Raw genomic sequence first — 14,227 nt, forward strand, 5'->3', positions numbered from 1 at the left:
TCCAAGGATGCATCAAAAAGATTATCCACCATAATCAGATAGGCTTCATCCCAGAAATGCTGGGATGGTTCAATATATGAAAAATCAATAAACATAATCTGCCACATGAACAAACTGAAATAAAAAAGCATATGATGATCTCATTAAATTCAGAACAGGATTTTGACAACACCCTATACTCCTTCATGAAAAAAGTCCTGGAGAAATTAGGTACATAAGGATCATACCTAAGCCGGGCGGTGGTGGCGCACGCCTTTAATCCTAGCACTTGGGAGGCAGAGGCAGGCAGATCTCTGGGAGTTCGAGGCCAGCCTGGTCTACAAGAGCTAGTTCCAGGACAGGCTCCAAAAAAACCACAGAGAAACCCTGTCTCGAAAAAGCAAAAAAAAAAAAAAAAAAGGATCATAACTAAAAAGAATAAAGGTACTTTGCCATAAGCTATAGCTAACACCAGATTAAATGGAGGGAAACTCAAAGCAATTTCACTAAAATCAAGAACAAGACAAGGCTGTCAACACTCTCAGTACAATACAGTATTTTAAATTTTAGCTAGTGGTGTGGGAGAACTGTCTGCATTCTGTCAATCATGTTTTAAATAAATGTTGATTGGCCAGGCAGGAAGTATAGGCAGGAAAACCAGACAGGAGAATTCTGGGAAGGAGGAAATTGATTCCTCCCAGTTCTGTGCAGACCACCAAGGAAGCAGGATGTGATCTGCCAGCTGAAAAAGGTACCTAGACATAAATCCGCACACACATGAACACCTGAGTATTCAGAAAAAAAGCTAGAAATACACACTGGATAAAAGTCAGCATCGTCAACAAATGATACTGGTCAAATTGGATATTGCCATGTAGAAGAACGCAACTAGATACATATTTGTTTCCCTGCCCCAAACTAAAGTCCAAATGTATCAAACACCTCAACATAAAACCAGATATATTGAACTTAACAGAAGAGAAAATAAGGAACAGCCTTGAGTGTATTAGTACAGAAGACTTAGTTTTTAAAAAAAACACTGATAGTGCAGGCAGTAATATCAACAATTACAAAAGGGACCTTACGAAACTGAAAAGCTTCTCTAAGGTGAAGGATAAAGCAGCAGCCTGCAAAAGGGGAAATGATTTTTACTAACTCTACATCTGAGAGAGAACCAATATACAAAATATATAAAGAGCTCAAAAAATCAAATAATCCAATTAAAAATGGGGTACAGATCTAAGCAGAAAATTCTCAATAAAAGAATTGCAAATGTCTAAGAAACACAAAGAAATGTTCAAAATCCTTAGTCATCAATGAAATGCAAATACTTTGAAATTCCATCTTACATCTGCCAAATAGCTAAGTGACAGATCATGTTTGCAATGATGAACAAGGGGAACAGTCTTGTACTGTGGCTGAAAATGAAAACATAGCTACTACAGAAATCAATATAGCTATTTCTCATATTGAACTCTGGGTTGAATGAGTCATCTTCCTTTTTAAATTATTTATACTTCTTTATTTTATGTGTATGAATGTTTATTCTGCATGTATGTATGTGTATCACCTGTGTGTTGGGTGTCAATAGAAGCCAGAAGGGTGTGCTGGATGCCCTAGTACTTGAATTAGAGATGTTTAGGAGCCATCATGTGTGTGCTGAGAATAACTGAACTGGTTTCTTCAGCAAAACCAACAAGAACTATAAACTCCTGGGCAGATCATCTCTCTAGTCCCCATGAGTGATCTCCCTTAACTAATATTAGGAAGTAGGAAGTTTGAAAATATCATAAAGAAACTGTTTTATAAGTGTATTTAAAAATACATATGTGTGTATGTATGAGTATACAAATGAAAACATTAACATCACACATGCAGTGGGGGGTTACAACACTTCTCTTAAGAACCATATACTAAAAGAAAATTTAATTCAAGGTAAGGAGAAACTCGTCTCAAGTTGTTGGTTAGGGGCTATCCAAGACACTCCCAAAATAACATAAATGATTGTTATTGTCCTTGGTTCCTTCCCATAACTTAAAGGTAAGAAGCTATTGCTGAAGACAGAGCACACTTGACACAGAACCTGAAGGAATGGATCTGGAACTGAGCTGGATGTCTCCTCCCTGAGGACTACCTCTTATAATAAGAAAAGATGCTATAAAAGCTGCTAAGAGAGAAAAGTAATCAATAGTCCCATACAGAGGTAAAGTCTACTAAACCACAACAACGACTAAACCAGTTTGATTCCCAATGATGCAAGAGTGGCACTATTTTCAAAGGGGTTATAAACAGCTGTCCAATTGGACTTAAGGTAGGTTTAATAGGAGGGAATTCCTGCCTGGTATTGCAAATTACACAAGTACCCATGGCAAGAGAGGTCATAAGATCTAGAAGCAAACCTACAAGAGCCGTTTCCTAAGCCAATATAATGTCTAACTATATTTAAAATATTTATCCATATACCCAAAGATGAGCATACTGATGTTTACCCCTCATCAAAGAAGCTTTTTGCATCAGATGTAGGCAACTAAAATGAGCCACAGCTTGTAGACATTCAGAAAATAAGTGACAATGGAGTGACCATTCTCACAATTGGTACATCTACAAGGCCACCACAATACCCAAGGCTCAGGGAATATGGGTGTTAGGAAGATTTTGTCAGAGAACTTGTATGGCTGTTAAATAGTGTTTCTAGACATAAGGCAAATAGCGTTCATGATATCTAAACAATGTATCTGCCTAAACATGACCCACATAATGACAACACCAGCAGATATGTCAAGGTAGATGGCGGGGGGGAGGAGGCAATTAGTATTTCATTCACTTAGTAAATCATTTTCTGTACTTACTGGTACAAATAATTTGACTATATTGCTTCTTGTTTATTTGTTTTATTTTGTTTTACTTTCGATGTATAAATATTGAACTATGATTGACAAAAAGAAGCTCCCAGGGGCTGGAGAGATGACACAGCAGTTAAGAGCATACTGATTGCTTTTCCAGAGGTCCTGGGTTCAATTCCCAGCACCCATATAGTAGCTAACAACTGTCTGTAACTCCAAGATTTGACATTCACACACAAATATATGTGGAGGCAAAACACCAAAGCAAATAAGAATAAATTATTTTAAATAAAAAGTCCTTATCATTTATATTTCAGAAATTTGAGAAAAGCATACTACAACTTATTAAATTTAGCCAGAGATACCATTTTTTTTTTACAGTCACACTCTAATAAAAGTTCTTTCTTTTGTATTGAAGGTTTTTCCAGTTTAAAAATATCATTGGGCCGGGCGATGGTGGCGCAGGCCTTTAATCCCAGCACTCGGGAGGCAGAGGCAGGCGGATCTCTGTGAGTTCGAGACCAGCCTGGTCTACAAGAGCTAGTTCCAGGACAGGCTCCAAAACCACAGAGAAACCCTGTCTCAAAAAACCAAAATAAATAAATAAATAAAAATAAATAAATAAATAAAAATATCATTGGGCATCAAGGGAACAATATTAACTAAGCATCACAGAAACAACATCTTTTAATTGCTCATACCATTTTAGGGGATTTCAGATAATGATTCCAAGAATCACCTTCAAAACCAATTATAAAACACAAGATAGCTTGAATATAAGTGGTTTTCTCATTAGTTAAACCCTATCATTTCTTTACCACATACCATACTTCAAATTTTGTAGTAAGTACAGCAAAGACAATCTAATCATAGTTCACCATGAATTAGATATATCTACTGATTACTTAATTTAAAGTTATACCTATGTATAGTCACATATTAAAATAAAACCAATTCAAAGCAAAACTTAGGTGATATCTAATTGATTCCTAAAATAGCAAATCTGTAATCTCACTTGTATTCCATAACATGAGTAACAGAAAACTGAACTTACTTCTACAGGAGAAAATGTTATGCCACATTCCACAGATGTGCTTTCCTCTACCTCTATGGCATACATATAAGGAGCATCAGTATTTTTGGACTCTCCTATAAAAGAATAAAACAATATAAGCCTATCTACGTATATGCATGTGTGTGTGATATATAGTGATATTATTTAATGTAAACCCTGAAGATATCATCATTATATTCATAGCAATCAAAAGGAAACTACTGAAATACCAAAGGGTAAAGCTGGATAAAATTTCTCGGTAAACAATGATTCTTCATACCAACTTTATAACACCAAACCTCGGATCAAAATTTGCAACATAGAATCAGAAAGTAAATAATAAAAATATTATCATAAAATTCTTCCAAAGTTGAATAAATATAGTAATATTCTGATGAAGGTGGAAAGGAATGAAGAGCAAGATCAAAGGAACTGACTTAGTTATTAGTTTCAGAATAGCTAATAAAAATCTATGCAATGAAGGGGAAGCAAAGACAAACCAGGTCTTATTTTATCAACTGAAAAATCAAAAATTTACAGGACTATCAATTAATTGAAATGTCCAACATTAATTTCTGGGGAAACACTTGAAATTTCATTTCAGAAACATACATATATACATATGTATATTAGATGCATTAGTATCAACTATTACCACCCTACTATTGTAGAGTCTCAAAGAATATTAGTCATTCAAAAACAAAATAATAAAAGGCAAACAAATTCACAAAAGAAAAATTCTTCTCAAAATGGGATTATTTCAAGAATAAAGATATGAGCAAATGCCTTGGGAGCAGGCCCAAGGCAGTGACTTTTGCGGGACCAGGCCAGTACCAGGACCTCCACCGTACCAGGCACTAGCCAGGGATATCCACAGGAGCAGGCCCAAGCCAGTGACCTCCCTGTGTGCTAGCCTGGGCCAGCAACATAAGCAGGACCAGGCCCTAGCCAGCGATCTCCATGTGAGCAGCCCAGAGACAGCAACCTCCACAGGACCAGGACTGAGGCAGTGACCTCCTTAGGAGTAGGCCCAAGCAAGTGACCTCTGTGAGAGCAGGCTTGAATGACCACTGGAATTGCAGAGCGACCTCCAGGGTGACAGGAACTGTGGTCCCCAACTCCACCACAAGGAGTAACCATCTGACCTTTGGATCCGCTGCCACCTGGAAGACTGATCACCAGAGACATGATCCCACCTATACCAATCAGAGGAAAAGATGGGTGGAAAACAAGATATTCCATAACAGAGCCAGATTTAACAAAAATCTAGCCACAAACCCAGCCCTACACAAAGATTAGAGGGAAAACCACAATGCCAGGAAGTCAGCTACATCCACAAAAACACAGACAATACTTAATCTCACAGCAGCAAATCCCAAAGAAGGAAACACACACACACACACATTACCAACAAGGAAAACTAAAATAACAGGAACTAGCAGCTACTATTAATACCCCGTAATATAATATTAATATCCCTTAATATAAACGATCTCAACTCACCTATAAAAAGAAACAGGCTAACAGATTGGATATGAAAACAGAATCCCTCCTTCTGCTGCATACAAGAAACACATCTCAACCTCAAAGACAGACATCACCTAAGAGTAAAATATTTTCTAATCAAAAAAACCTAAGAAACAAGCTGGTGTAGCTATCCCAATATGTAACAAAATAGACTTGAAACAAAAAAATCAATCAAAAGGGGAAAAGAAGACATTTTATATTTGTTACAGGAAAAATCCATCAAGAGGAAATCTCAATACTAAACATCTGTGCCTCAGATACACAGGCACTGTCATATGAAAACAAAACAAAACAAACACTACTAACGCTTAAACCACACATTAAACCCCAAACACTAATAGTGAGAGACTTTAACACCCCACTATCACCACTGACCAGGTCTGTCAGACAGAAACTTAACAGAGAAATAAGGGAACTAACAGATGTTATGGCTCAAATGGGATTTTGAGACATCTATAGAACATTCCATCCAAACATAAAAAGAATATACCTTCTTCTCAGCACCTCATGGAAACTTCTCAAAAATTGATCACTTACTAGGTAACAAAGCAAACTTCAAAAGATACAAAAAAGTTGTAATAACACCATGTATCTTACTGGATCACTATGGCTTACAATCAGAATTCAACAGAAACACTAATTTTTAAAAGCCCACAAACACATGGAAAATAAACAATGCTCACCTGAGTCACAAATAAGTCAGAGAAGAAATAAAGAAAAAAATAAAGACTTCCTAAATTTCAACAAAAATGACCACAAAACATACCAAAATTTTTGGGACACAATGAAAGCAGTGTTAAGAGGAAAGCTCATAGCACTAAATGCCTACATAAACAAACTGGAAAAATCTCACACTAGTGAGTTAACAGAACACCTGAAAACTCTAGAACAAAAATAAGCAAAATCACTCAAGAGGACTAGATAGCAGGAAATAATCAAACTGAGACCTAAAATCAACAAAATAGAAACAAAGAAAACAATACAAAGAATCAATGAGACAAAGAATTGGTTCTTAAAGAAAATCAACAAAACAGACAAACCTTTATCCAAACTAACCAAAAGGCACAGAGAGAATATCCAAATTAACAAAATCAGAAACGAAAAGTGTAACATAACAACAAACATGGGGAAAATCCAGAGAATCATCAGGACATATTTTGAAAACCTATACTCCACAAAACTGATAAATTTAAAAGAAATGGACAATTTCTTTATAAATACCACTTTCCAAAATTAAATCAAGACCAGATAGCAAATTCAATAGACCTATAACTGCTAAAGAAATAGAGTCATCAAAACCTTGCAAACAAAAAAAAGCCCATGACCGAATGGCTTCAGCATAGATTTTCAAAGAACTAATACCAATACTCCTCAAATTGTTACACAAAATAGAAACAGAAGGAACATTACCAAACTCTTTTTATGAGGCTACAATTACCCTGATACCCAAGCAACACAAAGACATTACTAAGTAAGAGAATTACAAACTAATCCCACTCATGAACATTGATGCAAAAATATTCAACAAATACTGGTTAACTTATTCCAAGAACACATCACAAAAATCATCCACCATGGAACATACTTAAACATAATAAAGTCAATATACAGCATGCAAATTGCCAACATCAAACTAAATGGAGAGAAACTCAAATTGATCCCACTGAAATCAGGAATAAGACAAAGTTGTCCACTCTCTACATATCTATTCCATAGGGTTCTTGAATTGTTAGCTAGAGCAGTAAGACAACAAAAGGAAATCAAGGGGATAAAAAATCGTAAAAGAAGCAGTCAAATTCTCACTATTTGCTGATGATATGATAGTTTACATAAGCAACACCAAATATTCTACCAAGGAACTTCTTCAACTCATGAACACTTTCTGTAATGTGGTGGGATACAAGATTAACTCAAAAAAAAAAAAAATCAAAGCTGGGCGGTGGTGGCACACGCCTTTAATCCCAGCACTTGGAAGGCAGAGGCAGGTGGATCTCTGAGAGTTCGAGGCCAGCCTGGTCTACAAGAGCTAGTTCCGGGACAGGCACCAAAGCTACAGAGAGACCCTGTCTCGAAAAACCAAAATAAAAAAAAAAAAAACAACAAAAAAAAATCAGTAGCCCTCTTTTACACAGATGATAAATTGGCTGAGAAAGAAATCAGAGAAACATCACCCTTCACAATAGCCACAAATAGCATAAAATATATTAGAGTAACTCTAACCAAACAAGTAGTGACCTGTACAATAAGAACTTTAAATCTTTGAAGAAAGAAACTGAAGAAGACACCAGCAAATGGAAAGATCCCCCATGCTTTTACGTTATCGGGGCCTGTCCTTTCTTTCCTGGTAGTTCAGACTCGAAATAACCACACAGAAACTATATTATTTACAATACTGTTTGGCCAATAGCTTAAGCGTCTGTTTAGCAAGCTCTTATCCATTTCTGTTAATCTGTGTAGGACCAAGTGGCTTTGCCTCACTGGCAAGGTTCAGGCACAACTATCTCCGGCAGTGACTACATGGCATCTCACTGACTCAGCCTACTCTTTCTATATATCTTTTACAGCCTGGCAATCTTCTGCTGAGCCATTGGCGAAAACCAGTTTCTTTATTAAGCAATGGCAATAAAACATATTAATAGCATATAGAGCAGAATCACACATCACTCTTAGGAAGATAGAATTACTGTACTAAAAATATCAGTCTTACCAAAAGCAATCTAGAGATTCAATGCAATGCCCAGCAAAAACCATCAAAATTCTTCACAGACTCCAAAAGAACAATATTCAACTTCATATGGAAAAGCAAAAAACTCATGATAGCCAAAACAATCCTTTCTGGAGGAATCACAATCCCTGATTTCAAACTCTACTGTGAAGCTATAGTACTTAAAACATCATGGTATTGGCATGAAAATAGACAGGAGTAACAATGGAACTGAATCAAAGATCCAGATATCAATCCCCATACCTACGAACACCTGAGATTTGACAAAGCAGCAAAAAATATAAAATGGAAAAAAGCATATTCAACAAATGTTGCTGGCCTAACTGGATATCAACATGAGGAATGAAAATAGATCCATATCTGTTGCTATGCACAAAATTCAAGTCCAAATGGATTAAAGACCTCAACATAAAACCAACCACACTAAACTTAATACAAGAGAAAGTGAGAAGTACACTTAAATGCAATGACACAGGAGATCACTTACTACATTATACCCCAATAACACATAGACTGAGAGCAACAATTAATAAATCGGACCTCCTGAAACTGAGAAACTTCTGTAAAGCAAAGGACAAGGTCAAAAACACTGACGACAACTTATGCTGGAGAGATTGTGGGGTAAAGGGAACACTCCTCCACTGCTGGTGGGAGTGCAAACTGGTATAACCTTCTTAGAAATCAGTATGGCGATTTCTCAGAATATTAGGAAACAACATACCTCAAGACCCAGCACTACCACTTTTGGGTATATACCCAAAGGATGCTCAATAATACTACAAGGATATGTGTTCAACTATGTTCATAGTAGCAGTATTTGTTCATTAGCAGTGAGAACCTGGAAACAACCTCAATGCCCCTCAACTGAAGAGTGGATAAGGAAGATGTGGTACATTTACACAATTGAGTACTACACAGCAGAAAAAATAATGACATCTTGAAATTTGTAGGCAAGTAGATGGATCTAGAAAACATCATGTTGAGTGAGGTTACCCAGACCCAGAAGACAAATACCATATGTACTCCCTCCTTCATAAGTGAGTTTTAGAAATAAAGCAAAGTAAACCAGTGATGGAGGAAGGTCATTGGCTAATAAAGAAACTGCTTTGGCCCATTTGATAGGCCATCCCTTAGGTGGATGGAGTAGACAGAATAGAATGCTGGGAGGAAGAGGAAGTGAGCTCAGATGCAGGGCAGCTCCTCTGAGAGACAGACGCCATGCTCTCCTCTCAGAGCCAGAAGCGATGAAGCAAGCCGCCAGGTCAGACATGCTGAATCTTTCCTGGTAAGACTGATGCTACACAGATTATTAGAGATGGGTTGATCGGGATATGAGAATTAGCCAGTAAGGGCTAGAGCTAATGGGACAAGCAGTGTTTAAAAGAATATAATGTGTGTGTTGTTATTTCGGGTATAAAGCTAACCATGTGGGAGCAGGGCTGTGGGAAGAGGCCCACAGTTCCCTCAGCAGAATGGCGCCCAGACATTGGGCACTGAGTCCACAGAAACCCTGAGAAAGCTTGGGAAAGAATAGAGTAAAGCATATTTTTTGGTAGCAGCAATTTCTCAGGTCTGCTCTGATTGCTAGAGGCAAGCAAGCATGCTAATGTAAGAGAGGCTTCCTGACTCAGCCTTAGCTGGAAAACCTTGCAGCTCTTTTAAGAGGTCCTGCCACGAAACACTTAAAAGGTATTGATAAAAGCTGACTGCATGCTTGTTTGTTTTCAGATGTAGCAGGAAAAAAGTTGTGCTGTTTTAAAACTCTGGCATTCTGGTCCGTCCTGCCAGGGAAAACTCTGACTCTGAGGCAGGAGATCAGCTATGGAGAGAGCATTTGAGTGTTGTAGCTTGTTGCTGGTAAGGCATTGTGAAACGCCACAGAGTTGTGGTGATAAACATGGCTACAGCCGGTACCTCTGCCATGAGGCTGGAAAGCTAAGGAATGGGCTGGATTTAGCTGGCAAAGCCACGGCTTTAATCCTACCCATATTGCTCAGTAATTTAAAGGCTCGTGTGGTCAGAAAAAGAGAGATATACAGTAAAGAGAGATTCAAAGACAAAGAAAACTTTAAATGATTTACAGTGTGTTTAAAAATATATGCAGGCTGAAAGATAAAGTTCTTAAAAGCAAAGAAACAAAAATAAGGAAGTAGTTGGGTGTGGTAGTACATACCTTTAATCCCAACACTTGGGAGACAGAGGGAGATTGACCTCTGAGACTTCAAGGTGTGGTAGCACACGCCTTTAATCCCACTGCCTGGGAGGCAGAGACAGACAGATCTCTGTGAGTTCAAGGACAGCCTGGTCTAAAGAGTTATTCCAGGACGAAGATATACAGAAAATATAAAATAAAAGTAAAAGTAAACAAAATAGAGTTAAAATAAAGCTGCACAAAGATGGAAAATACACAGAGAATCTTGATACTGTATGCTATTATGCTCTCTTTGAATTGTTTTAATGCTGAGGAAGGAGCAACAGTTGCTAAAAGATATTTGTTTATAAATGCTGCTTAACTAATCCAAGATAGATATTTTCAAAATACCTTGACTTCAGAATTTGGATCTAAGGATATGATACTTTGGAAAAGAGTTTCTTTTTTTGTTTTCACAGAGGATGAGACCCTGTGGATTTCTTCTATTTCAATATGGTATGATGGACCACGTCCTCCTGAAAGATTGCTGTGAACACCTTCAAAAAATTACTTCACTCAACTGCTGACTGAGAGGAACCTAGCAGACAGGTTATACCATGGAAGACTTGATTAACAGCGCCCCCATTCAGCAGGAAGCAGTTTGGAGAGAAAAAAACTGCGCCCATGTTCCCATATATTGTTTATAAATGTCCTTTTACATTTAAAGGGGGAAATGATATAGATACGAATAATTTACATTGATATAAATTTTGCTTTGTTGATATAAATTTAAGGTCAATTTTGTTATATGTACATATATTTCTGATATTGATTAAGGTATTGTGATTGTGTAGCTCGTGTAAAAATGTTATGAATATAAGTTGTTAATAAATAGTTATCTATAATAGTCAAGCTTGTAGTCATGTTAGATCTTCTAGATGTACATAGATATATTTTAGATAGGCATTCTTCATATCTTTCAAAGATTATAAAATATGGCATTTTAAGTGTTTTAATAACTTAGGACTTTTCATGACAATGAGTCTCTGCTCCTGGCAGCACCAATCTACTTCAAGAAGAAGATGGGCATCAAAGAGGATCCTTATGGAGTTTGATAGCCATTTGGGCAAGAAACTGCTCTTGCCTGGACTGTTGCATAAACTGGACACAAAGAACCCTCAGAAAGAGGACTGCTGAACTTGCCTATAGGTGAGATGATCTTTCGGGGTTCCTGATTCATGAAAGAGTCTGCGAGACATTCTACAGGACACAGCAGATAGTGACTGAACTGCCTTTGAAATTTCCTGCTTCATGGAAATGTCTGCTGAAAACTATGGGTCTGTAGGTCGAAGATGGATGCCCCAACGGTACAGAGGAACTTTGGGTGACTGTCCAGGCAGCGAGATGTCTCTGTGATTTCTAGAGTTTGGAAGTTTCTTACTTCTTGTTTACTTAGGTAATATTATATCCTTCTGGAGTCTTTGATGGAGTTGAAGAATGGTTAGTTATAGTTATAGTTTTCCTTTGTTATGATAAAAGATAAAGTAGATGTAAACATTGTAACTATAATTCTTGCTTTATAACTTTTGTTATATGTAATTTTGCTATGTTTAAACAGAAAAAGGGGAAATGATGGAGGAAGGTCATTGGCTAATAAAGAAACTGCTTTGGCCCATTTGATAGGCCATCCCTTAGGTGGGTGGAGTAGACAGAATAGAATGCTGGGAGGAAGAGGAAGTGAGCTCAGATGCAGGGCAGCTCCTCTGAGAGACAGACGCCATGCTCTCCTCTCAGAGCCAGAAGCGATGAAGCAAGCCGCCAGGTCAGACATGCTGAATCTTTCCTAGTAAGACTGATGCTACACAGATTATTAGAGATGGGTTGATCAGGATATGAGAATTAGCCAGTAAGGGCTAGAGCTAATGGGCCAAGCAATGTTTAAAAGAATACAGTTTGTGTGTCGTTATTTTGGGGCATAAGCTAGCCAGGCGATCATGAGCTGGGGCGGCAGGAACACAGCCCACAGCTCCCACTACAAACCAGCCTACAAATCATAATCCCAGAAAACCTAGACAACAAAGAGGTCCCTAAGTTAGACATACATGGATCTATTCTACAAGGGAAATAGCAAAAGCCTAGATCTTCTGAGTAAATTGACAGTGTGAGGATCATGGGAGAGGACAGAAGGGGAGGAGAGAGTAAGGGAGGAGAGTGGAGAAAAATATATAGCTCAAAAAAAAACAGTAAAAAAGAAAGTACACAGAAAAGAATAAAGCTATTAGGCAAAAATATAATTGTTGCACAGAAACTAATTGCTAAAAGTTCAAGTGAGAATTGCAGTAGAACCACTCTTCTTTACACTAAACAATCTTTTAAAGTCTAATTTGCTCATTACATTTACTTCATTAATCCGGGAATAATAAATTTTAATTGTCTCTACCTGAAAATCAAATTCAGTAACTTACTCCATCCTTCTCACTCAAATTTACTTACCTATGTTATGATAGGCAAATCATGGAACAAATGAGTCCATTGATTATATACTAACACTAGAATTTTTTTGGCCTGGGAAAGTATACAAAATATACCAATATGAAACATCAAAGAATAGCTAACTAGGACAGATACATAGCTTCAAAATAGGGTAGTTTAGCTAAACAAATATTTATTATACACACACATACATACATATATATATATATATATATATATTATAAAATAAATATTTCCTGTTGCTCTCTGGTATATTTTTCTTTACATAATCATGTCATCATATTAATTATGTGCCTAGTACTAGAATAAACAACTTTACTAAAAAATAAAATTATCAATATGGTATTGTACCTTATGGAATATGCACACTATTAAGGTGAAAACAAAAAACAAAACATGTACATAGATTCCTCTACTAACTGGAAATATCTGGCTATTTTCATAGTAAAGTAAAAAAAAAAAAAAAGTAGATTTCCATCTACTTAATAGTTCAAATGAGACTACCAATTACCCATAGGACACGGGAAAATGCAACAAGTTTAAAAGGTACACCCACCCACTGAGACAGTGGGGCTGATCTAAAGGGAGCTCACCAAGGCCAGCTGGACTGGGAATGAAAAAGCATGGGATAAAACCGGACTCTCTGAACATGGCGAACAATGAGGGCTGCTGAGAAGCCAAGGACAATGGCATTGGGTTTTGATCCTACTGCATGTACTGGCTTTGTGGGAGCCTAGCCTGTTTGGATGCTCACATTCCTAGGCCTGGATGGAGTGGGGAGGACCTTGGACTTCCCACAGGGCAGGGTACCCTGAGTGCTCTTTGGACTGGAGAGGGAGGGAGAGGTGAGTGGGGGGTGGGGAGTGGGGGTGGGGGAGGGCAAAGGGAGGTAGGGAGGAGGCGGAAAATTTTAATAATAAAAAAAAGAAAACAAACAAACAAAAAGACAGTAAGACCTCAAGGAGCATTGAGAAAGGGTATGTATTATTCTAGGAGAATGCAAATTCAGTGCTATTGAGATGTATGATATAGTGTGGGTTCCAAACACAGTCTATGGTGACTACATTGACCAGAAACTAGAATGAAAAGGTCAAGTTGTACATAAATGTATGTAAACATTACTTTTCCCATAAGTCACTCTATCAAATATTATTTAAAGAATTTTGTTGGAAAGCAATAAGGTGGAAAATATAGTCATTTATCTGTTAAAATACTTATAAGATAAATTTTTAGAATGGTTTTTAAAAAAGTGTTTCGTTGTTACTACCTATTAAAATCAACTAATGTGCTTTGTTTACTTTGTGCAGCCTGTTGCTCTGAAACACTGCTATTGATAAAAGGAAACTGATAGAGCTTTTTAAGTAGAGAAATGTGATCAAATCTTTGAATGCAATTCTCTTTGGGACAGGTATAAGGAGAAAGGGTTGGAAACAGAAATGCATTCGAAAAGATAACTTAGTGTCCTTGAAGAGAGT

General features: G+C 37.2%; 1 protein-coding gene across 1 annotated transcript in view; it reads right to left on the bottom strand.

Moving 5' to 3' along the window:
* The window catches only part of Cfap47 (cilia and flagella associated protein 47), a 307,853-nt gene that overhangs the window by 234,707 nt on the left and 58,919 nt on the right, over positions 1-14,227 (bottom strand). Inside the window, 1 exon segment of the mRNA XM_057760135.1 lies at positions 3,877-3,971. Within this exon segment, the coding sequence (XP_057616118.1) occupies positions 3,877-3,971 (95 nt within the window).

This window comes from Chionomys nivalis, chromosome X (assembly GCF_950005125.1).
Source record: "Chionomys nivalis chromosome X, mChiNiv1.1, whole genome shotgun sequence".
In the NCBI taxonomy this organism is placed as follows: domain Eukaryota; kingdom Metazoa; phylum Chordata; class Mammalia; order Rodentia; family Cricetidae; genus Chionomys; species Chionomys nivalis.